Here is a 24,921-nt window from a genome sequence, read left to right as displayed (position 1 = left end):
GTCCATCAACTCTGAAATCACACTAGTCTGCCACACTGCCGAATATACAGATATTGGTTTTTATCACTGAGTGTATCACATGGCATTATAATACTCCCTTCTCGCTCTCCTAGGAAAAACAGATGATGTTCTGAACGGAGATCCTGACAAGGAACAGAAAGATCCTTACTTTGTGGAGACCCCCTATGGTTATCAGCTGGACTTAGACTTCCTCAAGTACGTGGACGACATACAGAAAGGAAACACCATCAAGAAACTCAACATCCAGAGAAGAGGCGGAAGCCGTCGGTGCCATGCCCGGAAAGCAGGGCCGTGCCTGGTCAGCAGGCTGTGTGGACTTCCACGGAATCCCTCTCGTCCTCCAACAGTGATGACAACAGGCAGTGTCCTCACTTCCTGCTAGCCAGAAGCCACGTTACGTCGACTCCCATCCCAAGGCCCCCTGCCCCTCCGGAGACCTCACCCCCTTTCCTTACCGTCCCAGAAAGTCGACAGCTGCCACCGCCCTCCCCTCAACTCCCAAAGCACAACCTTCATGTCACCAAGACGCTGATGGAGACCCGGAGGAGACTGGAACAGGAGAGAGTCACCATGCAGGTGGCCCCGGGTGAGTTCCGCAGGCCCAGGCTGGCCAGTTTTGGAGGCATGGGCTCCACGAGCTCGCTCTCCTCCTTCATGGGTTCCGGAAACCACAATCCTGCCGCGCACCAGCTTCAGAATGGATACCAAGGCAACGGCGAGTACAGCGGCTATGCCCCAGCCGTGGCCACCACGTCGCCCATGGGGAGCTCCATCCGCCACAGCCCCCTGAGCTCGGGGATCTCCACGCCAGTGACCAACGTGAGCCCCATGCACCTGCAGCACATCCGCGAGCAGATGGCCATTGCCCTGAAGCGCCTGAAGGAGCTCGAGGAGCAGGTGCGAACCATCCCCGTGCTCCAGGTGAAGATCTCCGTCTTGCAAGAGGAGAAGAGACAGTTGGCCTCGCAGCTGAAACACCAGAGAGCGACAGCCCAGAACGACGCGTGCGGTGTGAGGAAGCGGTCCTACAGTGCGGGGAGCGCGTCGCAGCTGGAGCGGCTCTCCAGGGCCCGGCGCAGTAGCGGCGGAGGTGAACTGTACATCGACTACGAGGAGGACGAGGTGCAACGCGTGGAACAGAGCGCGCAGAGCGTCAGGGAGTTCCGGCAGCTCACGGCAGACATGCAGGCCCTGGAGCGGAAGATCCAGGACGGCAGCTGCGAGGCCTCCTCGGGGCCCCGGGAGGACGGGGAGTGCCGGTCCGTGGCTGTGGGTGCCGACGAGACCATGGACCGCGTGGTGGTGTACCGCAGGGGCTCCGCGTCCCGGAAGGACGCCGCCGTCGGGACGGCCACCGAGTCGAGGAACTGTGGGGTCGGCGTGACAGAGGCCATGCTTGGCGTGACCACGGAAGCGGACAAGGAAATAGAGCTGCAGCAGCAGACCATAGAGGCCTTGAAGGAGAAGATCTACCGCCTGGAAGTGCAACTGAAAGAAACCACCCATGACCGCGAGATGACTAGACTCAAGCAAGAGCTGCAGGCCGCGGGGTCGAGGAAGAAGGCGGACAAAGCCGTGACGGCCCAGCCGCTGGTTCTCAGCAAGATGGTGGAGGCGGTGGTGGCCACCAGGGACCAGACGGCTGGCCATCACGTGGACCTGGCGGATGCCTGTGTCGGGAGCGCCGTGCAGATGCACAGCCTGGGCGTGTCCTGCCGGCCCCGTTGTGAGAGCAGGCTCGTGGGGCCCGAGCTGCCCATGAGTTGGTGGATTGTCAAGGAGAGGGTGGAAACGCACGAGCAGGGTACCGGGAGGTCCGTGGAGACGTGCGACAAGAGCGTGGGTGTGGAAATCAGCGTCTGCGAAACGGGCAGCAACACGGAGGAGTCCGTGCACGATCTGTCGCTCCTCAAGACCAACCTGAATCTCAAAGAAGTGCGATCCATCGGCTGCGGGGATTGTTCCGTTGATGTGACTGTCTGCCCCCCGAAGGAGCTCACGTCCCGGAGCGTGAACACGGAGGCCGCTGGCCAGGTGGAGGCTGCTGTCATGGCGGTGCCTCGTACCGCGAGCCGGCACACCAGCACGGTTTGGGAGCAGGTGGACCGGGGCACCAACACCGAGGTGGTTACCCTCGCGGAATCCTGCACCAGCACTTCCCTCAGCACTTTGGACAAGCAGACCAGCACTCAGACCGTGGAGATGCGGACGGTGGCCGTAGGAGAAGGCCGCGTGAAGGATGTCAATTCCTCCACCAACACACGGTCCATCGGAGTTGGAACCGTGCTCTCTGGCACTTCTGGGTTTGACAGGCCGTCGGCCGTGAAGACCAGAGAGTCAGGCGTGGGGCAGATAAATATTAATGACAATTATCTGGTTGGTCTCAGAATGAGGACCATCGCCTGTGGCCCTCCGCAGTTGACTCTGGGGCTGGCAGCCAGCAGGAGGAGCGTCGGCGTAGGAGATGGGCCTGTTGGCGAGTTCGCGGAGAGCCCCCTGCCCCAGGCTCCCGCTGGAATGGTGACCGGCTTGGATCACTACATTGAGCGGGTCCAGAAGTTGCTGGCTGAGCAGCAGACACTGCTGGCTGAGAACTACAGCGAGCTGGCAGAGGCTTTTGGGGAGCCGCACTCGCAGATCGGCTCTCTGAACTCGCAGCTCATTAGCACCCTGTCCTCGATCAACTCAGTCATGAAGTCCGCAAGTACGGAGGAGCTGAGGAACCCTGACTTCCCAAGAATGAGTCTGGGTAAAGTCACAGGTAGGTGGGTTTCTGAGGCAGCCAGGGAGGAGGGAGGGTGGGAATAATAATGTATTTCCAGGAGGTATGGGTCTTTTTAATTGCTGGAACCATGTTTTTGGAACCGTGGAGAGAGCTTTAGAATGGCAGTGTGTAGCAGGAACACCCATAAGCAGCAAGAATCAAACCCCAGAAACAGCTCTGCTGATTCTCGTTGTCTGATGGTTTCACTGGCCTCTGGCTGACGACTGTGGCCGGGAGCAGAAAAGCAAGCCAGCGTTGGCTGGCCTAGTGGCTGTCTTCTGGGATGCACCGGTTTGCTACAACATCTTCTAGTTACTTGCTCATTTTATACAGGACAGCCTGAAAAAGTCCCACAGTTTGTAATCATAGTTACCTGTATGTGATCAGTGACACATACTGGCATAAAATGTTTCTCATTAAAACTTTTACTAAGGTATGGAGCGCCTAGGTGGCTGTCGGTTAAGTGTCCCACTTTGGCTCAGGTCATGATCTCGTGTTTGTGGGTTTGAGCTGCACATCGGGCTCTGTGCTGACAGCTCAGAGTCTGGAGCCTGCTTGGGATTCTGGGTCTCCCTCTCTCTGTCTCCTCCCCCCTCCCCCACCTCCCAATCACGCGCATGCGTGTTCTCTCTCTCTCTCAAATAAACAAACATTAAAAAAAAAAAAAGCTTAAAAACTTCTACCAAGGGAGAGCGATTCCATGAATTCACTTGCTAATTCAGGAGGTAATGATTGAATTCCTACTCCATTCCAAGCACAGTTAGAGGCTTCTGTCATCACAATGCTTACTTTCCTGTTGAGGGCACAGGCAATAAACAGTAGATCTGAAGGATGTCAGGTGATGATCCATGCTATGAAGAAAAGAACTCCAGTTATAGGGATAGCGAGTGGAGATGGTTGGGGCCGAGGGGTGGGTGGGGGGTAGCTATCGGAAATGGGGTGGTCCAGAAAGGCCGCTCTGATAAGGGCGTCCGCAGCCCGAACTCAGAGAAGAGAGCCTTTCCCGTGGTTCATTTTGATAGGTGCTTACATTTTTGTCTTTCCCCTCCTCTCTTCAGGGGGATTCCTGCTCACCCCAGCTTTTCTTTAAATTGAAACTAATTGAGAAATTACCCCAGAAGGTTTTAGGACATACGGTATTTCCCAGCAGGCCTCGTTAGAAGGACTTCCCTTTGCCATGTGTCTCTAATTGTGCATCTTATCATCGTAGGACAGTGTTCTGTTCCTGGTTCTCCAGCTCTCTCACACCAGCATGATCTGGGGAGACAGAGTCACCCTTCTTTACCCTCTATTTATAAAATGGGAACAGAAGGGCACCCATCCTATAAGGCTGCCTCTGTATTCACTGCGGGCACACGGTGAGCCCGCGATAAGCCTTTATTGTCATTGGTGATGGTGCTAATCGTGTGTGTCCCGTGTGGCTTCTTTTGTTGACACGCTGAACTGTATTTGAGGTTTGGAAAGCTACTAAAAACACACTCTCGGGGCGCCTGGGTAGCTCAGTCGATAGAGCGTCCAGCTTCAGCTTAGGTCATGATCATGCAGTTTGTGGGTTCAAGCCCCGCATCGGGCTCTGTGCTGACAGCTCAGAGCCTGGAGCCTGCTTCAGATTCTGGGTCTCCCTCTCTCTCTCTGCCTCTCCCTTGCTCACACTATGTGTGTGTCTGTCTCTGTCTCTGTCTCTCTCTCTGTCTCAAAAAGAAATAAAACATTAAAAAAGAAATTTTAAAAAAACCCACACTCTCTACTCTGACTAATGCTTCAGGTAAAATGAATGTTAATGCTTCAAATGGATTGTATGGTGTGCATTTAATTTGATATGAAAACATGTATTATAGACCGAATTGTAAGTAAACCATTAACAAAAATTTTTAATTCTTTGTTTCCCTTTACAGTCAAAAGAGTAATGATTAAAATAGGCTGAAATAGATTACTTTTATGTGTTCCTAGGTTTTCACTCTCAAACCTGAATTAATGATAGTTTCTAGTAAACGTTCTATGGAAGAGATAGCTTATCACAGAAGAAAAAAAATGAACATGGCAATGACAGCTGTTGTGTGGGGTTTTTGCCTTTTAGAATCAAGCCTAGTAAATGTACAGAGGGGTCATTTTAGAGTAAATAGGATTAAAATGATACGTGGACTGAAGCAGTCTTAAGTAACTAATAATATGTTTGTTTCTACTTCTTTTTAAAAATCATGATGTCAGATGTGAAGTCAAAATAAAACTCTTAAACACCTCCAGACACAGATGGTACAATGCATCATCCATTATAAGAACATTTTCCTGCCAGCTTCCTCCCTCCTCCCCAAACTGGGGTTTCTATTTCACATTCCTGCCAAAAATATTGAGTTGTACCCTTGCAGTCACCCGCCTGACACCGTGAGCATCAGGAACAGGGAGAAGGTTTTGACATCCCTGTTTAGATCTGACCCCGCAAACGAACACCGATTTAATCAGCTAAAATACAGGAGACCTACAGCATTTGAACAAAAGTATGAATATTGTTAATAACACTTATTTGGTCATAGTGGCAGCCCCCTCCCAGCACACAAGAGCAAATTTAAAGTGTTTCTGGGGGCGCCTGGTGGCTCAGTTGGCTGAGCATCCGACTTGGGCTTAGGTTGTGATGTCGTACTTCATGAGTTCGAGCCCCGCTTTAGGCTCTGTGCTGACAGCTCAGGTCCTGGAGCCTGCTTTGGATTCCGTGTCTCCCTCTCTGCCCCTCTCCTGCTTACACTCCGTCTCTGTCTGTCTCTCAAAAATAAATTAAATGTTAAAAAACATTTAAAAATAAAGTATTTCTGTAATTCACATCACATTTGTATTCTAAAGTTCTAGTGAAGAAGCAGTCCGATTAGGGACGCACCCAGAGCATTAAGCTTCTGTTACTCGTTATTGTTGTATGGACTGAAAATTAAAGTAGCTTGTTACAGTAGAGCTTTTCAGCACTTGCAGGCTGTGAAGAGTGAAGGCGTGTCAGAATCACTGGGACTTACCGCGGGCTCTGTAGGATACAGAATATTGTTCACGCCCAGTCTAGGATACATTTCATGTAGAGCATAGGCATTTTTTTCCCCCAGTGAAAACAATGTGGAATTTGAGTTTGACATCACCAAAAGAGCATAGAAATGATGCCTTACATGAACCTAGTACTTTATTTTAAGAAGTTAAGTTTGGGGCACCTGGGTGGCTCAGTCGGTTGAGTGTCCGACTTCGGCTCAGGTCATGATCTCACGGTCCGTGAGTACCAGCCCCGCGTCGGGCTCTGTGCTGTTGGCTTGGAGCCTGGAGCCTGTTTCAGATTCTGTGTCTCCCTCTCTCTCTGACCCTCCCCCGTTCATGCTCTGTCTCTCTCTGTCTCAAAAATGAATAAACGTAAAAAAAAAATTAAAAAAAAAAAAAAAAGTTAAGTTTCGCTCTGAAGCCGGACATTCTGGGTTCAGATTCTTTTCTCGGCCACTAGGACAATTTGTCTTTGTTCCTTCGTGGGGTTGAAATGAAGATTTAATGAGTCAATAGGAGGAAAGCTTTTGGAATAGTCTGCAGCACAGAGTGTAAATGATCAATAAATGCTGGCTGTCATTGCTGTTTTAGTACTTCCAGAAATGGAAGTGTAGATATAGAACAAGTGGCCCAAATGCAAATTGTACAAATGGCCTTTTGTTTCTAATCCAAGTTTTTGTCTTCATAATTCTGGCCGTCACCTTCTTCTCTCAATTATTATGCCTCCCCAACAAACAGTTCTATCAAGATAAAGATACCGGTAACAATGGGAAAACACAAAACAAACAGAGTAAGTGTTCAATTCTGAGTCATTCAGAGTCTGCGTAAAAGCTAAAGCTAAAGCCTAAATTGAATTTTGTGTATTCGTGCGCAGTCCAGAGACTTCTCCATTTTTCTAGGTTGGAGATTGGAGGGCATCACTTTTTCACAGTGAAAGAACATTCTTTTTTGTAGCACCATAATGCCTAACACCTCGATTCAGTTTTTTAAAGTTATAACTGAAATATGTGCTCGTAACAAATTAACAGTTCAGGAAGAGCACAAAATAAAAAGGGAAAGTCTCCTTGTGCTCTCTTGGGGTAACCCCTTGTGTGGTTGGTGTATACAGGTGTGTATGTGTGTGGCTCTGTATTTTAGAGATGTAATTTCATAACAAAAGTTGAATTGTACATACTCTATTTTTCACATAGAAGGTCACCAACGTTCTTCTAGGATTCAAGAGACCTTGTCATAATTTTGACGCAGCCGCAATCTGTTGATGACCAAAGATGTTCTGTAAAGCACTTTTTTTCCTCAATGTGTCTTTTTGAAAATTTTAATTCCAGTGTACTTAACATATAGTGTTAAAGTAATTTCAGTTTTACAATATAGTGATTCAACAATTCAATACATTTTTCAGTGCTCTTCATGATAAGTGTATTTTTTTAATGTTTATGTATTATATTTTTGAGAGAGAGAGAGAGTGAGCAGGGAAGGGGCCAGAGAGAGAGAGAGAGGGAGACAGAGAATCCCAAGCAGAATCCATGCTGTCCGCACAGAGCCTGGTGCAGGGCTCAGTCTCACAAACCGTGAGATCATGACCTATGCTGAAATCAAGAGCCGATGCTTAACTGACTGAGCTACCCAGGTGCCCCAGTAAGTGTATTTTTCATTTGCTTCACATATTTCACCGTCCTCCCACCCACCTCCCCTTTGGGAACCATCTGTTTTCTATATTTAAGAGTCTGGGTTTTTTTGGTCTGTCTCTTATTTTGTTTGTTCATTTGTTTTGTTCCCTAAATTCCACGTGTGAGTGAAATCATATGGTATTTGTGTTTCTCTGACTTACTTCACTTAGCATTATACCCTCTAGCTCCATCCACGTTGCTGCAAATGGCACGATCTCATTCTTTTTATGGCTGAATAATACTACATTCTGTACATAAGCCACATCTCCTTTATCCAGTCATCAGTTGATGGACCCTTGGGCTGTTTGCATAATTTAGCTGCTGTTGATAGTGCTACAGTGAACATCAGGGTGCATATATCTATAAAGTCCTTTTTGATTGCTGGTAGTGTGAGTTTCATGTACTTCATATTTTGTCTCTGAGCAAATACAAACAAAACTCTAACAGCGGAACTTAACTGCCTGCCGCGATTCACAGAAAACTCAACTCTTAGAAGAACTGCTTCAAAAAATTTTTTTAATGTTTATTCATTTTTGAGAGACAGCACATGCACACGAGTTGGGTAGGGGGAGAACTGCTTTTGAAATCAGTTTCGTATATGAACTCTTGGTTATCTTGGGTTAAAAAAAAAAAAAAAAAGTATGAACTTGAAATCATTCCCATAACTGTGAAAGTAATTTTGTAGAAGAGATCTGAGCCAAAGCAAAATCGGGGAAATAAAGTCGTCACAGAAGTAACTATTTCTAGTTGGTTTTATCTTAGCTCAAATAATACACCATCTACTTGTCCTAGGTCTTGGGGGTTTTTTTAATCGCAGTTTTTTAAAATAAGTGTTACCAGAGCGTCATGTAATCCAGACAAAATGCTTCTGAAACCCTGGGGTGTCTGATGGCATGATGGAGGGAAGGTCCTGCTGACCCGGAAGTCCGAAGAGCTGACCCGGAAGTGGCCGCTCGCGACCTTGGAAGTATTGGTTGAGAGAGGAAGTCAGGAGGCTGCCATGCCCTCCGGTGTCATGAGAAGTTTGGATTCGGTTTCTCTCGCTTGATGCCCTTTGAGCAGAATTATTCTCTTAACGTACCTCTTCGCCGGGCTGCCCGTCAGATTCAGCTGGGAAACTTTTTTCTAAAATTCATGGGTTTCCTGCTGCCTCCCACCAGCACCACCCAACCGCCTGGTGGTGGCCACCCAGGCCCTGTTTCAGGGAAATGTTAGAATAAACAGCCTTAGAGCAAGGCCTCTTAATCTGGGGGCCATTGCTTCATGAACTGTTTTGTGTTAGGAATTTTTGTGAAGAAACTGCATAATTTTCCTCAGATCCTCAAAAGAGGTAGCTGACGCTCAGAAAAATTGAAACTGCAGGTCTGGGACATCTGTTACAAACCTGGAGCTTAAGTACTCCAGCCCTAAGGAAAATCGTTTATAAAGGTTTAAAATCTGACCACCACCTTTGTGAACCCTTCAGCTGACACGTGTTTGAAAATCTTACCCTCTTAAACTGATGCTTTATTATTTTGAACGGGTGCTGGTGGAATGGACAAGGAACTCCTGAAACAGACACAAGTGTATTTTAGCCTATATTCTGAATCCTAAAATACGCAGTTCATTGCTGGCTCAAGCATGCAGATTGATAGTTTTTGAGACCTGAAGTGAGTTCTTGGGTGTTCAGTCATAAACGATGAAGCGAATTTGTTGATATTGGACAGTCGTCACAGCTGTTCATTCTTCCTCCAAGCTACTAGTAGCTACTAGCTACTAGTTCATACTTCCTCCGAGCGGCTAGTAATTAATATCTCAGTAAAGATGCTTACAGCCTGCCCTGTCCCCTTGTCTGTTGAGGTCGGTTGATAGCCATCCATTCATTGCCAGCTCTATGCAAAGTGTGTAAAGTGGTCTATGCCTTAAAGAACTTGCACTCAAATGATGTAAAGTGGTCTTTGCCTTGAAGAACTCGCAGTCCAGTTGGGAAGCCAAGATCTGTATGCCAGAAATATGAATGATCGCCTATGGCGCTGCGTGTTAGCCACCAAATAATGTGCAAATAGGTGCTCCAAGGGTTCAGCTGCAGTCAAGTCGTCTGTGGCTGGGGGAGGAGATGAAGTCCTTGGCTGTATCTAGAAGCACACACATGCTTAACCCAAGTTTAGTCACTGCAGCCTGTCAGTGTGGGTTTTCTGGGTCAAGTCTTGGCATGGTGTGTAATTAAATGTGGGTGGGCTTGTGGTGAAGGAGAATCCGATTTTTCCTCCACTCTAGCATTTTAAGTACCCAGTTTTAGATATATTCATGACAGCTGTCTGGAAGGGAGATATTAAAATGGCCCTAGAAATTATTAAGCAGCTCTGATCCTTGAAGCTCTCCAGTTCAAGTTGACTTTGTTGGTAGCCACATACATTGGTCTTTAGGCAGGGTTCCGAATATTGAGCCTCATTCAGAACAGGATTGCCCTTTTTCCTCTATCAAAGATACATACCTTCCCCCAAAAGTAGTATATACAAAAACAAACAAAAAAACAAACAAAAACCCAGGTGGTCCTTCATGAATAATTTCTACTAATTTCCCCAAACCAGTATGTGGGCTGAAAAGGGTAAATTTGTGTTCAAGCTTCTTTCTTTATGGAAAAACTAGATATATTCAGATCCCTTTGAATTCTTTGTTTTACTTGGGGAAAATACCTAGATGATGGCATGGCCTCCATAATGATTCAGACATTTCAGGCCTTCTTCCTGACAAATAAGCTCAAATCAGAATGTTTAGCTGAAATTTTAGCAAAATAACATGTTTAATACCTGGCCACAGTGTTCACAGTTGCATTTTCAGAACGCTCTTGGCATTGTAAATGAAAATGTTGGTTGGCATGCAGAAGAATTGGAATATTTTAACAGCAATTTTTTAAATCAATTTTATTCTTTAAAATCAGTTGTCTAACAAATATACACATTGCTATGTGCCAAGAACTAATATAAATTCTAGATGGAGAAATGTCACGGAGGAAACTGGAGAGGGTGATCTTGTTTAAAAAAAAAAAAAAAAACACTCCTCCAGCTCTGTTTTTCATTAAAAGATTTCTCTTTTAAAATAGTTTGCTTTCAGCATTTCTAAATGTTACATTCTAAACATTCTCAAGTCAGGAACATGCAAAAAGTTTTCTCTTTAATAATGTGACTTAGTTTTCATTATAGTTTGCCTTAGCTAGTGGAATTATCCATATATTAAATGCTACATGTACTTTAGAATTAGAATTAATGCTTCCAGGTGTTGTTGTTTTTCAGAACCCTGAGATTTCTGTGACTCACTGTGTTTCAGTTACCACTCTTCTGGTCAAATCATCAACTGAGGTTCATGCATTATTGGCCTTGATGGTCATTATGAGTTAAAGACTGAAGCTCAGCTGCCTCCCCGCCTGGTCCCTAACTCTCCAGGGGTGCCTCCTGTAGGAACCATTGCCACCTGGTGGGAGTTTTGAGCATCTAGGCCCCAGTGCTGGAATTCTGCAGGTGTTTTGTGGTTACTCCTGTCGTTTTGCCCATGTTGTTGGGGTAGCATTTACTGGTAGTCATGGACTTCTACGATTAACGGTCCAGAACTATTAAGTAAACTCCACTAATTCCTAAGAATTCACATGGTCCAACTTGATGGACTAAATTAACCAGAGGAAAGTCTAAACTCTTGTGTTCAGCAGTCAAGTTTGTTTTTATTAAGTTTAAGCTCTATGCCCAAGGTGGGGCTTGAACTCATGACCCTGAGATGAGTTGTATGCTGTGTGGATTGAGCCAGCCAGGTGCCCCTCAGCATTCAGGTTTTGTACCCATTAATTTAATTCAGTGGTTCTCAATCCTGGCCGCACATTAGAATCACTTGAGGAGCTTTTAAAAGGTACTAATAAATACTTGGGCCCACCTACAGATAGTTCATTGTGTATTTTTTACTTATTTATTTTTAAATATGTATTTTTGAGACAGTGAGAGAGCATACAAGCGGGGGAGAGGCAGAGAGAGAGAGGGAGACGGAGAATCTGAAGCAGGCTCCAGGGTCTGAGCTGTCAGTGCAGAGCCTGACATGGGGCTTGAACCCATGAACCGTGAGATCATGACCTGAGCCGAAGTCAGACGCTTCACCGACTGAGCCACCCAGGCACCCCTCATCGTATCTGTATTTTTTAAAGCCCCATCCACAACTTTGGTGATTCTGAAGTGTAGCCAGGGTCGAGGCTGTTGACTTTTGTTGTTCTCTGTATTTTGGTTTTCTTGGCTGCATCTCTCCTGCGTTGTACTTGAACACAGCAGTCATTTGTCAGCCTTGTGCTGGTGCGCCTGTCCTTGTGTGTGCCCTCTGACTACCATGGGTCCTTATCAAGTTCGGACAGTTGTTTATGGGTCATTCAAGAGCAGCCAGAGTTTCAGCCCTCTCTGAAAAGCATTTTCTGGCCATAAAAGTGACACATTCCTTCCGGCTTCAGCAAATGAGAACTAGTTTAGCATTTAATGTTGTTCTTTGCCTTGCTGATTAGTCTGAACAGAACCCCCGTGACTTCCCATCAAATGATACAGGCACTTGCTGAAGGCTTTCCTTTCCCCAGCATTGTTCTCAGCCCTGAAGGGGACAGCAGCTAAGAGTATAGCATGGAGACAGGAGCTGGCGTGCTCGTGGACGAGACACGTGTAAAACAGAGGACGGGCATACTTTGGTCTGGACGGTCGAGCGCTGCAGGACATTGAGGGAGAAAAGAGACCTCTGTGGGATCGCACCAGAGGAAAGAGGCTCTAGAAATAGAATCCTGGCGAGCCTTGAAAGGTGTATGGTCAGGGTTCAGGTGGTGAAGGTCGCTGAAATTCCAGGCCTGTAGAATAGTCTAGTAAAGAAGGGCACAGAGGTGGGAGTGATGACATCACACGAGCACTGTGAACACCTAGAGGGTAGGAATAGTTGAGCAGTAGAACTCCCACAGGCAAGATGAAGCTGCCCGTTCATTACAAAGGACCCTCACATGCCCACCTGAGGGCTTGGCCCTGCACGGGAGAAGTTCTCTGAAGCCCTTGTCTACACATCTGAGCTCTGGTGAGAAGGAGCGATGGTCTCTGGTGGGCGGACTATCCACAAAGGCCGACATGGGCAGCGTGGATTTTCTCCATTGTTAGGAATGTCCTGTATCTTCCTGAGGAAAGTGGTTACGCAGGTGTATGCATGTACCGAAACTCGTCAGACTACACGGTGGTGCATTTTCTTCTATTGAAATTATACCTCACGTTACAAGTATTTTTTGAAAGATGTGGTTAAAAAGAAGAAAGAAATCTATGGATCCAAAAACTTAAAAACCAGAGTAGCCAGTGGAAATTTATGACAAAGATTCGAATTCAAATACCTTACAAAAGTTTTTTGAGAGACCATCAGAGAAATTTGAATACTGAGCAAATATGCAATAATCTTTTAAAAAAAAATTTTTTTTTAAATTTTTTTTTCAACGTTTTTTATTTATTTTTGGGACAGAGAGAGACAGAGCATGAACGGGGGAGGGGCAGAGAGAGAGGGAGACACAGAATCGGAAACAGGCTCCAGGCTCCGAGCCATCAGCCCAGAACCTGATGCGGGGCTCGAACTCACGGACCGCGAGATCGTGACCTGGCTGAAGTCGGACGCTTAACTGACTGCGCCACCCAGGCGCCCCCAAAATTTTTTTTAATGTTTATTTATTTTTGAGAGTGAGAGTGAGGGAGGGGCAGAGACAGAGGGAGACACAGAATCCGAAGCAGGCTCCAGGCTCTGAGCTGTCAGCACAGAGCCCGACACAGGGCTCGAACCCATGAACGGTGAGATCATGACCTGAGCCGAAGTCCAACACTTAACTGACTGAGCCAACCAGATGCCCCTGCAATAAGCTTTTATTTAAAATTTTTTAGATTTGAAAGTTTTAATGCCATAATTTTTTTTTTTTCAACGTTTTTTATTTATTTTTGGGACAGAGAGAGACAGAGCATGAACGGGGGAGGGGCAGAGAGAGAGGGAGACACAGAATCGGAAACAGGCTCCAGGCTCCGAGCCATCAGCCCAGAGCCTGACGCGGGGCTCGAACTCACGGACTGCGAGATCGTGACCTGGCTGAAGTCGGACGCTTAACCGACTGCGCCACCCAGGCGCCCCTGCCGTAATTATTTTTAAGAGCCCTTTATTTTAGGAACGTATACTAAAATAGTTATGGACGAGAGTGGTAAGCCCTCTAGTTTTTGCATCCCAGTAATCCTGAGTGTGGGTGGAGGAGTCTAGGTGAGGCCAGGTAGCTCCCACGGTTGTTGAAGCCCTTAATGGGCACGCAAGGATTTGTTCTACTGGCGTCTAATTTTGTATGTGCTTGTGGTTTCAGTAATGACAAAAAACTGTTGGTGTATTTGCATTGTAAAAGTCCTCACTGGTTCTTAAATAGGAGCGTGCTTAGTGAGTGTTTGTCCAGGAAGAGTGTGCTGGCACTCGGGGATTATAACTGCTGAGACGTGGGAGAGGTGACTGCAGTAATTTCGCAGCAGTGATGAGTGGGGTCGGAGAAGGAGGGACCGAGGCAAAGGCCCTGCGTTGTTTACTTCACTTAGAGTAAGTCAGAGGCACTCTAGTCGTTTCCTGTTTGACGTTGGGGGAGCACATTAGGTCAAAAGGGCACTAAGTATGATTTGGAGGGCTGCATTCAGTGTTGCCTGTGTATGCAGGGGAGGAAGGTGGGTTTGTGGAGTCCCCGAGGGAGGCCCCATGCCCGCAGAGCTAGCAGAGGGCACTGGTGCTGTTGATTCACGGACAGAATTAGGAAACGTGGGTTCTGGTCCAGCTCCGAAGTCAACGAATGTCCCTGGCTTTCAGAATTCTTAGCTTGGATGAATGACAGTTAAAATTGAGGTGGTAATGCCCCACTGTGACTATTTTGCCTCCCTCCACTTTTTTTTATTAGGGGGTCATTGTTTTAAACCAGTACTTTGGAAAGTGGGCCACCTGCATCAGAGTCTCTTGGGACAGCACCGTGGAGATGTCAGAAATGCCCACCACTGGGCCCCATCCCAGTTCTGCAGAATGATGTCACAGCAGCAGGTGCTTGGGAACCTGCACTTTAACAGATATCCCAGATGATTGGCATCAACAGTGGAGTTTGAAGAGAACAGTTGTAGAATCTATCATGGTTCTTTTTTTCCTAATTGACTTAGAATACAATCAGTATTTAAATGTCTTTTCTTCTAAGGATCTAAGGGATTTCAGAGCTTTAAGAGAGAGAAAGTTGTGATCAGATTCTTACCATAGCACATTGTGGGTAGATTTAAGTTTTTTATTTGTATTAGTAAGTTAGGTTTACAATACATAATTTAGGAAATAAACACAATGAAGAAAACATAACAACCTATAATTCTTTGGCCTTGGAAAAGAAGTGTTAAGCAGGTTTATTCTAGATCCTTCCAGACTTCTTCTAATATGTATACATATAATCATTCACCAAAATAAGTTTATTTTCTCTGAACAATTTAATAACTTATTTTTAAAACTCACTAACACACTGGGGCACCTGGGTGGCTCAGTTGGTTAAACGTTCAACTCTTCAGCTCAGGTCATGATCTCACAGTTTGTGGGCTCAAGCCCCACATTGGGCTCAGCACTGACAGAGTAGAACCTGCTTGGGATTCTCTGCTTCTCTCCTTGCCCCTTCCTCACTTGTGCTCTCTCTCAAAATAAAATAAATAAAGTTAAAAAAAAAAAAACTTCGCTAATACGTTATGCTTATCTTTCTGTGGTAATAAATGTCCACCCACGTCAACATTTTTTAAAATTGTTTTAAGTTTACTTGGGGGGGGGGGGGCAGAGAGAGAAGGGAGAGAGAATCCCAAACAGGCTCCGCACTGTCAGCACAGGGCCCGATGTGGGGCTCGAACCTACAAACCATGAGATCATGACCTGAGCCGAAACCAAGAGTCAGGTGCTCAACCTACTGAGCCACCCAGGTGCCCCTCGGCACCAACGTTTTTTTTTTTTTTTTTTTTTTTTAATTTTTTTTTTCAACGTTTTTTATTTATTTTTGGGACAGAGAGAGACAGAGCATGAACGGGGGAGGGGCAGAGAGAGAGGGAGACAGAATCGGAAACAGGCTCCAGGCTCCAAGCCGTCCATCAGCCCAGAGCCTGACGGGGGGCTCGAACTCACGGACCGCGAGATCGTGACCTGGCTGAAGTCGGACGCTTAACCGACTGCGCCACCCAGGCGCCCCTCGGCACCAACATTTTTAATGGCTGCCTGGAATTCCTTTGCGTCAACATACCACAGCTTATTTCACTGGTTTCTTATCGGCATACTGCGGTATCTGCCTCTTCACTGTTTTACTCATGCAGACCATAAACATCCTTCTGTATCTTTTTGTACCTCCTTAGGATAAAATTTCTAGAAACAAATTGCTAGGCAAAGAATTTTCTTACTCTTTTCTTAAAGTGATTTTGAACAGGGACGCCTGGGTGGCTCCGTCACTTGGGTGTCCGACTTTAGCTCAAGTCACCATCTCATGGTTCTTGAGTTGGAGCCCCACATCGGGCTTTGTGCTGACAGCTCGTAGCCTGGAGCCTGCTTTGAGTTAGGTCTTTCTGTCTCTCTACTCCTCTGCCCACTCATGCTGTGTGTCTCATAAATAAGGAAGGAAGGAAGGAAGGAAGGAAGGAAGGAAGGAAGGAAGGAAGGAAGGAAGGAAGGAAGGAAGGAAGGAAGGAAGGAAGGAAGGAAGGAAGGAAGGAAAGAAAGAAAGAAAGAAAGAAAGAAAGAAAGAAAGAAAGAGGGGGGGAGGGAGGAAGGAAGGAAGGAAAGAAAGAAAGAAAGAAAGAACGAAAGAAAGATTGATTTTGAACACAGTTAATAGTCACTCTAAAAAATGGCAAGCACAGGGAAAAGTTAACATCTGCATAGCTTCCAGATGTGTGTATTTATATGTATTTTAATAGAATCACATGTGTAGAATTTTATCTGCTTTTCTTATTTAATCATATGTTGTCAACATCTTTCTTTGTCAGCCACATTGAAAATACTGTGCTATGCCTGTATACGTTAATTATGTGCAGTCATTTAACCACGTCTTCTGCTTTAGTCCATGAACAAATATTAGGCACTCCAAATACACAAAAGCAGTGTGTAGTAAATGTGAGGAGAGAGAGTTGATTTGAATGGTTTCGTGCCCTCAGAATACTCACAGACTAGAAGGGAGTCTTAGACGGTCCCAGGAATTACCTGGCACCTTGTCTTACTACAGATCCTGTAAGAGAGTCCGAGAGGTAAGAGGGCTGTGTGAGTCACAGAGAAAGGAACGTCATTTTTATTCAGAGAGGTCAGGGAAGGCTCAGGAGAGAGGGTGATGGAGGGCTTGACCCTGTGAAGGGGGAGGAAGGAGCGTTCCAGGTAAGAGAGCATCAGGTACAAAGTGCTGTCGGGAGAATTAGAGACGCCCACTCTCAGCATCCCAGTGACTGGGCTGCAGTCCTCACCTCCACAGGGACCCCGGGCATGGTGGGAAATACAGGTGGAGAGGAAATACGATGTGCCAGCTTGTGGGTGGCCTAGAATATGTGGCTAAACAGGGTGGGCCGCGTTTCCTGAGCAGAGGGGAGTGTTTTAGCTTTGCTCAGTGCGTTTGAGCCGGAATGCCACCGGGACTCCAGGGGCCGGGCTGTTGCTCTGTAGCAGTGCGCGCGAGGCGCGTGGCGGAACAAGAGGGCGGTCAGGATCCTACGCTGCTGGTTCTACCCAGGCTGGGTGGTAGCAGCCAGGCCAGGAAGAAGGGAGGGAGGTGGAAGGACAGGCCCGGGTGGACCTGGATGTGGTGATAAAGGGAAGGTTGAGGGTGAAGGCGGCCTTGGGGTTTGAGTTTGGGCAGCTTGCACGGTACTGCCATATATGCAGAAAGAAAATGCAGGGAGAAAAGCCCTTGAGAAGATGATGAGTTGCATAAATCTTCAAAAAAAAAAAAAATTGAACCCACTTCGTTCGGTCCTAACATCACACACTTGTGCACCTGTCTCCTCCCTGACAGGCAGTAGTCTGGAATACCCCTGTAAGTGCGGAGGCCTTCAGTCAGGAGGACCGTTCAACACCCAGACATCCCGGCATGAGCAAGAAGTGGGGACCACGGACGGGAGACCCCTCGGCGGCCAGGACGCCTTCCCCTCTCAGGAAAGCGCGCTGTCTCCCGTGAACCTGACAGACGACCAGATAGCCGCTGGCCTCTATGGTAATTCCCCTCACTTGGTCCCTCTCAGCCGCAGGCTTTTGGGACCCGCATTGCCTGCGTTCCAGTCTGATGTCAGTGTGCCTTCTAGATTGACCTGGAATAACCACTGACCTAAGAACCGAACTTTAGGAAGGTAGGCCTAGAATGTCTTCTACGAAGATTCACCAAAGAAAGAGGTGTGCTATCCCCAAAGAAAACTCATCTAATTTTGTGACTTATGAAATATTTTAAACACCATTTCATTCTTCCACAGTCTGGCAGGCAGCAACTTTTCCCAGATCATCTCAGCTGAAGGAAAAGAATAATAACAATCCCTATTTTAGTGCCTAAGTGATTTTTGAGGCCCACATGAGATACAGCGTCACTTTATACAGTGAAACCTGATACAAATGCTAGTTGTCATTGCTTTTGTTATGTCTGGAAGTACTAATGGGTTTTTTTTTTTTTCCATTTAAAAAACTTGAAATTATTTTCTTTGCGTGCATACATTTTTTCCATTGGATTCTGTGCAAGTTTCTCATATGTACATGCCAAGATCTAGATTGACATAAATGTGGTGAAAAACCAAACATACGTGAGGAGAGATTTCTCGTTCACTTAACTTGTGTGCATATGAGTTATGTTAATTTCGATCACCTCGATTCCTTTTTTCACAGTATGTACCAACAGTGAAAGCACGCTGAAGTCGATCATGAAGAAGAAGGATGGCAACAGAGATTCAAATGGAGCAAAGAAGAATCTGCAGTTTGTTGGCATTAACGGAGGGTAAGGAAGATGGCGGTCCGAGCGTCTCTCCATGGTCTGTCTGTCTACTTTGCCTCCTGCCTCCTCGAGTCCCATTCAAAGGTGGCTAGTCTGGGCTGCTGCCACATTTTGGTGATGGAAGACCCCCTCAGAAAGGTGCAGTTGGGCTTCTGTCCTCTCCTCTTCTCGCTCTCTTTAAGGATATGCCACTCACTCTTGAAAGGACACCTGACGGAGCTGAGCTCTTGACATCTTCTCACCTCTGATCTGAAACCGGTAGTCTTCAACAAAAGCAGCAGGCAGCAGGTGTCCCGCGGTGTTGGCCAACTTGTGCTTACCTGTATGAGACTCAGAAACACACAGAAAGAGGCGAGAGAGCATCACTCCACGGGCCGGTGATGGCCGTCCACCCGTTGAGAATGGGCTGTTCGCTCTCCGTGCACACAAACAAAATTGTAGGGCCTTTCACTTGATGAGTAATCCAGCCGTGCGTCACTTCTTGACTCTCTAAATAGAGTGTTTATTAGCGGTTTATTCTTTTGTTTCTCATTGAGCCAGATAAGTAGTGAAGCCAATTTGTCTTCCTACAGTTGAATCAGAGCCGCTAATCTATGAATCCATATATGGCCTCGACAAGAAAGCAGTAGTGCAGTTATTGGAGGTAATATTTGTAGCAAAGCGTACCGTAGAGATTTAACTTAATGAGGCCTGTTTTCTGAATCTTTGAAGTCGTATTGGGTGATGTGGCCCAGGAGGTCTTGGAGGACATACGGACCAGAGAAACCATGGGTTACTTACATAATCGGTTCACCGTAACACTGGTACAGTTAATGAAGCAAAACAGGAAGAATGTAAGGGAGAAGAAAAGGCACAGAAAAAAATGAACCACTGCAGACCTTAACTTCTTTCATGAAGTTAAGTTTCCTTTGATTTCTACTAAGCCAGAGGTGCTGTATTTATACACATTTTTTCCTACAAGTGTATAATGATACCGATTGGGAACCCAAGTTATCCCTTTTAAGTCAGAACCCATTCAAAACCACCAGATTTTTAAATAGAACTTACTTTGAACTTCTAAATGCAGGGTCTAAAACCACTGGTGAAATGTCCGGAGTCAGTTAGCTTTCCCTGCATAAAAACTTCGGTCACGGGGTCTTTCCGGGCACGCCTTGCATCTCCTGAACTCCCAATTGCCACCTAGGTATGAAACAACTTCAAGTGATGATTCCAGCTCAGATGAAAGCTCTTCCTCCGAGTCAGATGACGAGTGTGACGTCATTGAGTATCCTCCTGAGGAAGAGGAGGAGGAAGAGGAGGACGAAGACACTCGGGGAATGGCGGAAGGGCACCACGCAGTTAATATGGAAGGTTTCAAGTCCGCCAGGGTGGAAGATGAAATGCAGGTTCCAGAATGTGAACCTGAGAAGGTGGAAATCAGAGAGAGGTGTGGTACACTCCCCTCCCCTCCCTAACCTTTCCCACGTTCAATGTGCTTGGGCAGAAGAGTTGTCCAGTTAGATTTTGCAATTGTAACTATTGGTTTGGTCTTTCTGACCCCCCAAAGGAAAGCTAAACTTCATCCTCAAAGGTACGACCATCGCGTCTGCTGCTCATAAATATAGGTGGAGGGGGATAAGTTCTAGGTCTCTCAGAGGAGCGGCAAAGGGAAGGGCTCCTCAGCCTGTCACCTTTGTTTCCTTTAAACCTATTCGCGATCTAATTTTATATGTGGACCCACTGTCCACAGAACTATTAAGTGCCACTGAGGTGTCCATCGTTTGGACAACCCACCTTATATTTAAAGGCATATTAGAATTTTGTGTGGCCAGCACATTTCTTTCAAGGTTTCAGATTATATCATTAGCCATTTTTCTGGATACTGGTGTCGGTATTGTTATGGTAACATCTCTGTGCATAAGAGGAACAGTGTTTTAGCCTCAGGGACCACATTCACCGTAAAGATGATGTAATCAGTCACATGTCTATATTTTGTTGCTCAGTGAGTGATAAGGAACACCACAAGAATGGGTTTGGGAATATCCTGAACAGCAGCTAAAATATCAAATGAATACTCTGATTGAAACGTATCTAACAATGTAGCAGATTTTACAGACTGTTAGCAAATAGAGAATCAATGCTTATAAAACAGGAGAGACTAGAACAGATGGAAATTTCAAGATGGTTTTTCCACTGTGTGAAGTATAAATAGAACATTTCACTAAACTTCTATTTAATTGTGCAAATGGAAGTTTAACTACATGAATACAAGGTAAGTGTTTCTAGTTTATATTTCCAGGTATTTTCACGTGGCTCAGGATCTTATCATCTAGATTTTTTTTTAACAGCTTTATTGAGATATAATTTGTGTACCATGTGTCATGCAATTTTTAAGTTGATATTTTCAGGAGGGTTCCACACTTGCAGAGTTCACAGGTGTGGTTTACTGGTCAGCATAACGGATATGTGGTAACACAGACTGCGTCAACCCCTTACGATTGAAAATATTTTTGAGAACTTAGAACAGAAGGAGGGAAAAATCTCCAGATGTTAGTCCACACTATCATAAAGGCCAAACAGGTGAATCCGAAAGCTACCCGTATGGCCAGAGCTGAGCTCTGGCTGGACACACTGGCTCTGTGCAGTGGCTTCGATGCTTGGATGCCTGGGGACGCCTGTGTGACCTCCAGGCAAGCACCTTATACCACCACGACCTGCTCCAGGTCAACTTGGGGCCTCTTGTGTTTTAAAGGACTGTAGAGTTGGAAATAAAAATGCCTTTCCTTTTGTGGCCAAACATAAGCTCTCTTTTGTCTTGTCCCCTTTTAGGTATGAATTAAGTGAAAAGATGTTATCTGCATGCAACTTACTGAAAAATAACATAAATGACCCCAAAGCTTTGACCAGCAAGGACATGGTGAGTCTTCCTTACAGACACTGTCCCCAGTCCGTACAAAGGACCCGAGTGGACCCCATTGTGAGGGTGTCTCTTGCCTGCCCTGAGCTGTTGTCACTCGTGTGCCTTTCCCCGAACTATTTCTCACTCGTGTATGCAGAGTGGGCCTCACGCCCATGGAACGGAAGGCGAACTGCAGTCAGGCGTCAGCTTTCTACAGGTTCTGCTTCTGCTCACAGAACCTTGTCATCCAGGGAGAAGAGTCACCAGAATTTTTTTTTTTTTTTTTTTCAAGTTGGCATGTGTTTTTCAAAGCAACCTCTCTGGGCCGAGGTCAGCATTCCTTTCAATTATGAAACTGTGTATTAAGTTCTGATGCGGAATGCAGGCAGCCACTATTTTTAAACTTAGGAGTGACTGTACTTGTCATTGTCGCACACTTTGAGAGACTTGGAAACACGCGGCAGAGAAGCTGGGGGTCGCTTTGGGCACACGAATGGCCCAGCGCAGGACAGGTGAGCGTTTCCGTGGCGATGGTGCCTCTGATACCATGGCCGAGCTCGTCGCTCCCTCGTGTGCTGATGACGTTTGGAGGTGCAGCTCCTCTCGCAGTCAGACTGGCCCTCTGACGGACACTTCTCGCAGCACAGTGAGAAAAGTGTAAATTCTCAGTTACGTTAGATCCAGTTTGCATTTGAATATTTGCATCTTGTTAATGTGAAGTTTTATGCTGCATCTGTCAGCAGCCAGTGAGAAAGTTGATTTCTAAGTTTCAGAGGATTATAGAGTTATGAAACCAAAATGTTAGAACAAGAAGGGACTTCAGGGGCTGCCTAATCCTGGAAAGGCGCAGTTTTCATCATGTACAACACACACAATCTGAAGAAGAGCTGGTGACAGCCATCACAGGCATGAGAGGTCCCTGGGCGTGCACACCTGTGAGGCCACTGTATTCTGGTCTATCCTGTCTTAACTGAGGCCCTAGAGATTATGAGAGTCATCTAGAGCTAGTTAACTAGCTACTAGTTAGTACTGGGGCTAGATTTTACCTGTCCCAAGTCCTGGTCCGTGTTTTATTTCTCCTCTCTGAATCCTTTTTGTTAAATTATGTTTTCTTCACCCATTTGTTTACATTGCTATAGAAACTTAAATTTATCAGAGCCAGCTGTGTCTTGACATTGAATTAGTGTGCTGAGGAAGGAGCACGGCGGTGATGTTTACAGAAGGAAATACTAAATAAAACCCCTGACCTAGAGGGATCACAGAACCACATGTTGAACTCCATCAGCATAAACTAAATCCCTGTCCTTGCTTCAGTCACAAATAGCAAAACCAGGAAACGTCACTGCAGTGTTCATATTTCCCACAAGGTTTAACCTAAACTTAAAAACTGGTGCCTCTGAACCCTAGGTCTTATAGCCATAATAGACTTTTTCTTCTACCATTCCCAAAATATTGGTGCTGTGGCCCCAGGTTGCCAAGCATGTTGTCACATGTCACATGTCACTCTGTGCTCAGTACCTTTTTGCTTAAGTTGAACCCACTTGGTGAAAAAGTGTTTAAAGCATTGTTCTGTGAAAAGTGGGAGACACCTGAATGATGACATTGCCAGGGCCAGGTAACCATCACAGGACAGCACGTACATATCCGTAACAGACTTTGTCACCCAGACGACACAGTTCCCTTCCCTCTGCGTGATGATGGACTCCAGAGAAATGGAAATCTGAATACGTAAAAGAGTGAGCAGAAGAAAACATGTGATGCATTTTTTTTCCAACCCAGGACCCTTTTTACCAGGTGGCCCAAAGTATGACCGAATGGGCTAAAACTGAATAATCGGTAGCAGGATGATAAAGATACGGAAGCTGTACAATTCCAGCTCAAGCCTCTGTAGAAAGGGGACTTCCTGGGTTCTGGTGCTTTTGACAGAGGCGGTCCATCTTTCTCTGATATATTTTGAAGTCTTTAAAGAGTGAGCAACAAGGGGCACCTGGCTGATTCAGTCAGTACAGCACGTGACTTTTGATCTTGGGATCGTGAGATCACGAGGCCCAAGCCCCGCATTGGGCACAGAACTCACTGTAAAAAAAAAAACAAACAAACAAAAAAAAAAACAAGCAAAGCACAAATGAATGGATGGTAAACTCGTGTAAAAGAGGGCTCATGGAAGAAGTGTTATAGCTCTTCCCATCACCAGCAGTGGCTACCCACAGTCTGCACTGAACTTCATACGGTCTGGGATTGACTTGATTACCCAGGAAACAAACGCCATGTTCGTGTGTCCACAGCCCAAGGGAGGGCGCATGGGGCTCGTGATCAGATGCAGAGGATCCTGAATGAGAAATGTCATTTGTTTGGGACCTGCTTTTTAAGCCCTTTCCGTGGTTGAACGTTTGTATCTGGGATTGGAGTGACAATGAACTGACTACACGCTTACAGTCTCCCAGCCCAGTGCTGTGGGGATGTTGAAGGAGTTGAGGTTGGTCTGTATAGGAAGAAAGCATCATCAAGTGTGGGTGAGGTCACTTCTTCTGTCCTGACTATGAAAATCAGGTGCAGGGCCAGCACAATTACGTAATATTAATAGTTCAGTAATCACTGGAGCCAGGCCTGAGCGTTTTCATGTGTATTGCCTCGTTTGTCCTCCTGGCGAGTGCTGTGGGGCAAAGGTATTCTTACCATCCCCGTTTTGCAGATGTGTAAACTTAGGCACAGAATGAGTGTCTTTCCCAGGATTGTACGGCCCACAAGTAGCAGGGCCAGATTTTGAACCTTGCTGGTGGAGCTCCTGAGTATTGCTGTCTGACCTCTTCTTTAGAAGTTAGAACGTGTCTGTCGTTGAAAAGCAGGAGGGACGCTCCAGTTTGGAGTTTGAGGCTTCTCTTAGGGCTCTGCGTTTCATTAGTCATTCTTTGAGAGCAAATTCTAACTGCACGCACCCTGACTATAAAAGGCCTCATTTCTTGGGCTTGCAGCTGGGTCTCAGAAAGGTCTATAAATAGAAGAACTAATGCCCCTTGCTGGTGTCTTGGCAGCGGTCCTGTCTGAACACCCTGCAGCACGAGTGGTTCCGCGTATCCAGTCAGAAGTCAGCCTGCCCGGCCATGGTAGGGGACTACATAGCTGCTTTTGAGGCCGTCTCCCCGGACGTCCTGCGCCACATCATCAACATGGCGGATGGCAACGGCAACACGGCCCTCCATTACAGCGTGTCACATTCCAATTTCGAGATCGTGAAGCTGCTCTTGGACGCCGGTGCGTTGGCCGTCCTGGTCTCTTCCCCTCAGCACTTGGGGTGTGACTCATCTCAAAGAGGCTGGTTGAGCCACACCTCAGTTCTGTGACCACCCTAACACCCTTTCCATTGCTTTTCCGCATGATGTGGCCAAGAATGTCATCCTTGAGTCACTGAGGGGAGGCGTGAAATGGAAACAAAGCAGGGTGGCACGGATTCCACGTCTGTTTGGAGGGGAGGTTTTAAGGATAGTCTTGCTGCAGTTCCACTGAGTTTAGGCGAGGTATATCCCTGGAGGTGAACATGACTCAGGGTCCCTCCTGAGCTGAGTCATGCAGGCTGGGCGGGTGCGCTCTCAGGAGA

General features: G+C 46.4%; 1 protein-coding gene across 5 annotated transcripts in view; it reads left to right on the top strand.

The window, feature by feature from the left end:
• KANK1 (KN motif and ankyrin repeat domains 1) overlaps positions 1-24,921 on the top strand; it is a 211,230-nt gene that overhangs the window by 177,224 nt on the left and 9,085 nt on the right. For 3 of the 5 annotated variants that reach the window (XR_008424132.1, XM_053907780.1, XM_053907783.1), the window contains 6 exons: positions 114-2,782; positions 17,489-17,686; positions 18,343-18,451; positions 19,632-19,874; positions 21,257-21,344; positions 24,359-24,578. Coding sequence is in view for 4 of the 5 variants with exons in the window: in XM_053907780.1 (XP_053763755.1) it covers positions 553-2,782; positions 17,489-17,686; positions 18,343-18,451; positions 19,632-19,874; positions 21,257-21,344; positions 24,359-24,578 (3,088 nt within the window). In the remaining variant the exon portion in view is untranslated. Of the gene's footprint in view, positions 1-113; positions 2,783-17,488; positions 17,687-18,340; positions 18,452-19,631; positions 19,875-21,256; positions 21,345-24,358; positions 24,579-24,921 lie in introns of all 5 variants that reach the window. The other 2 variants (XM_053907781.1, XM_053907782.1) reach the window with 2 other exon arrangements.

This window comes from Panthera pardus, unplaced genomic scaffold (assembly GCF_024362965.1).
Source record: "Panthera pardus isolate Hobbes unplaced genomic scaffold, ASM2436296v1 HiC_scaffold_20, whole genome shotgun sequence".
Lineage (NCBI taxonomy): Eukaryota > Metazoa > Chordata > Mammalia > Carnivora > Felidae > Panthera > Panthera pardus.
The sequence above is the reverse complement of the archived record's forward strand: the minus strand, read 5'-3'. Positions and strand labels throughout refer to the sequence as shown.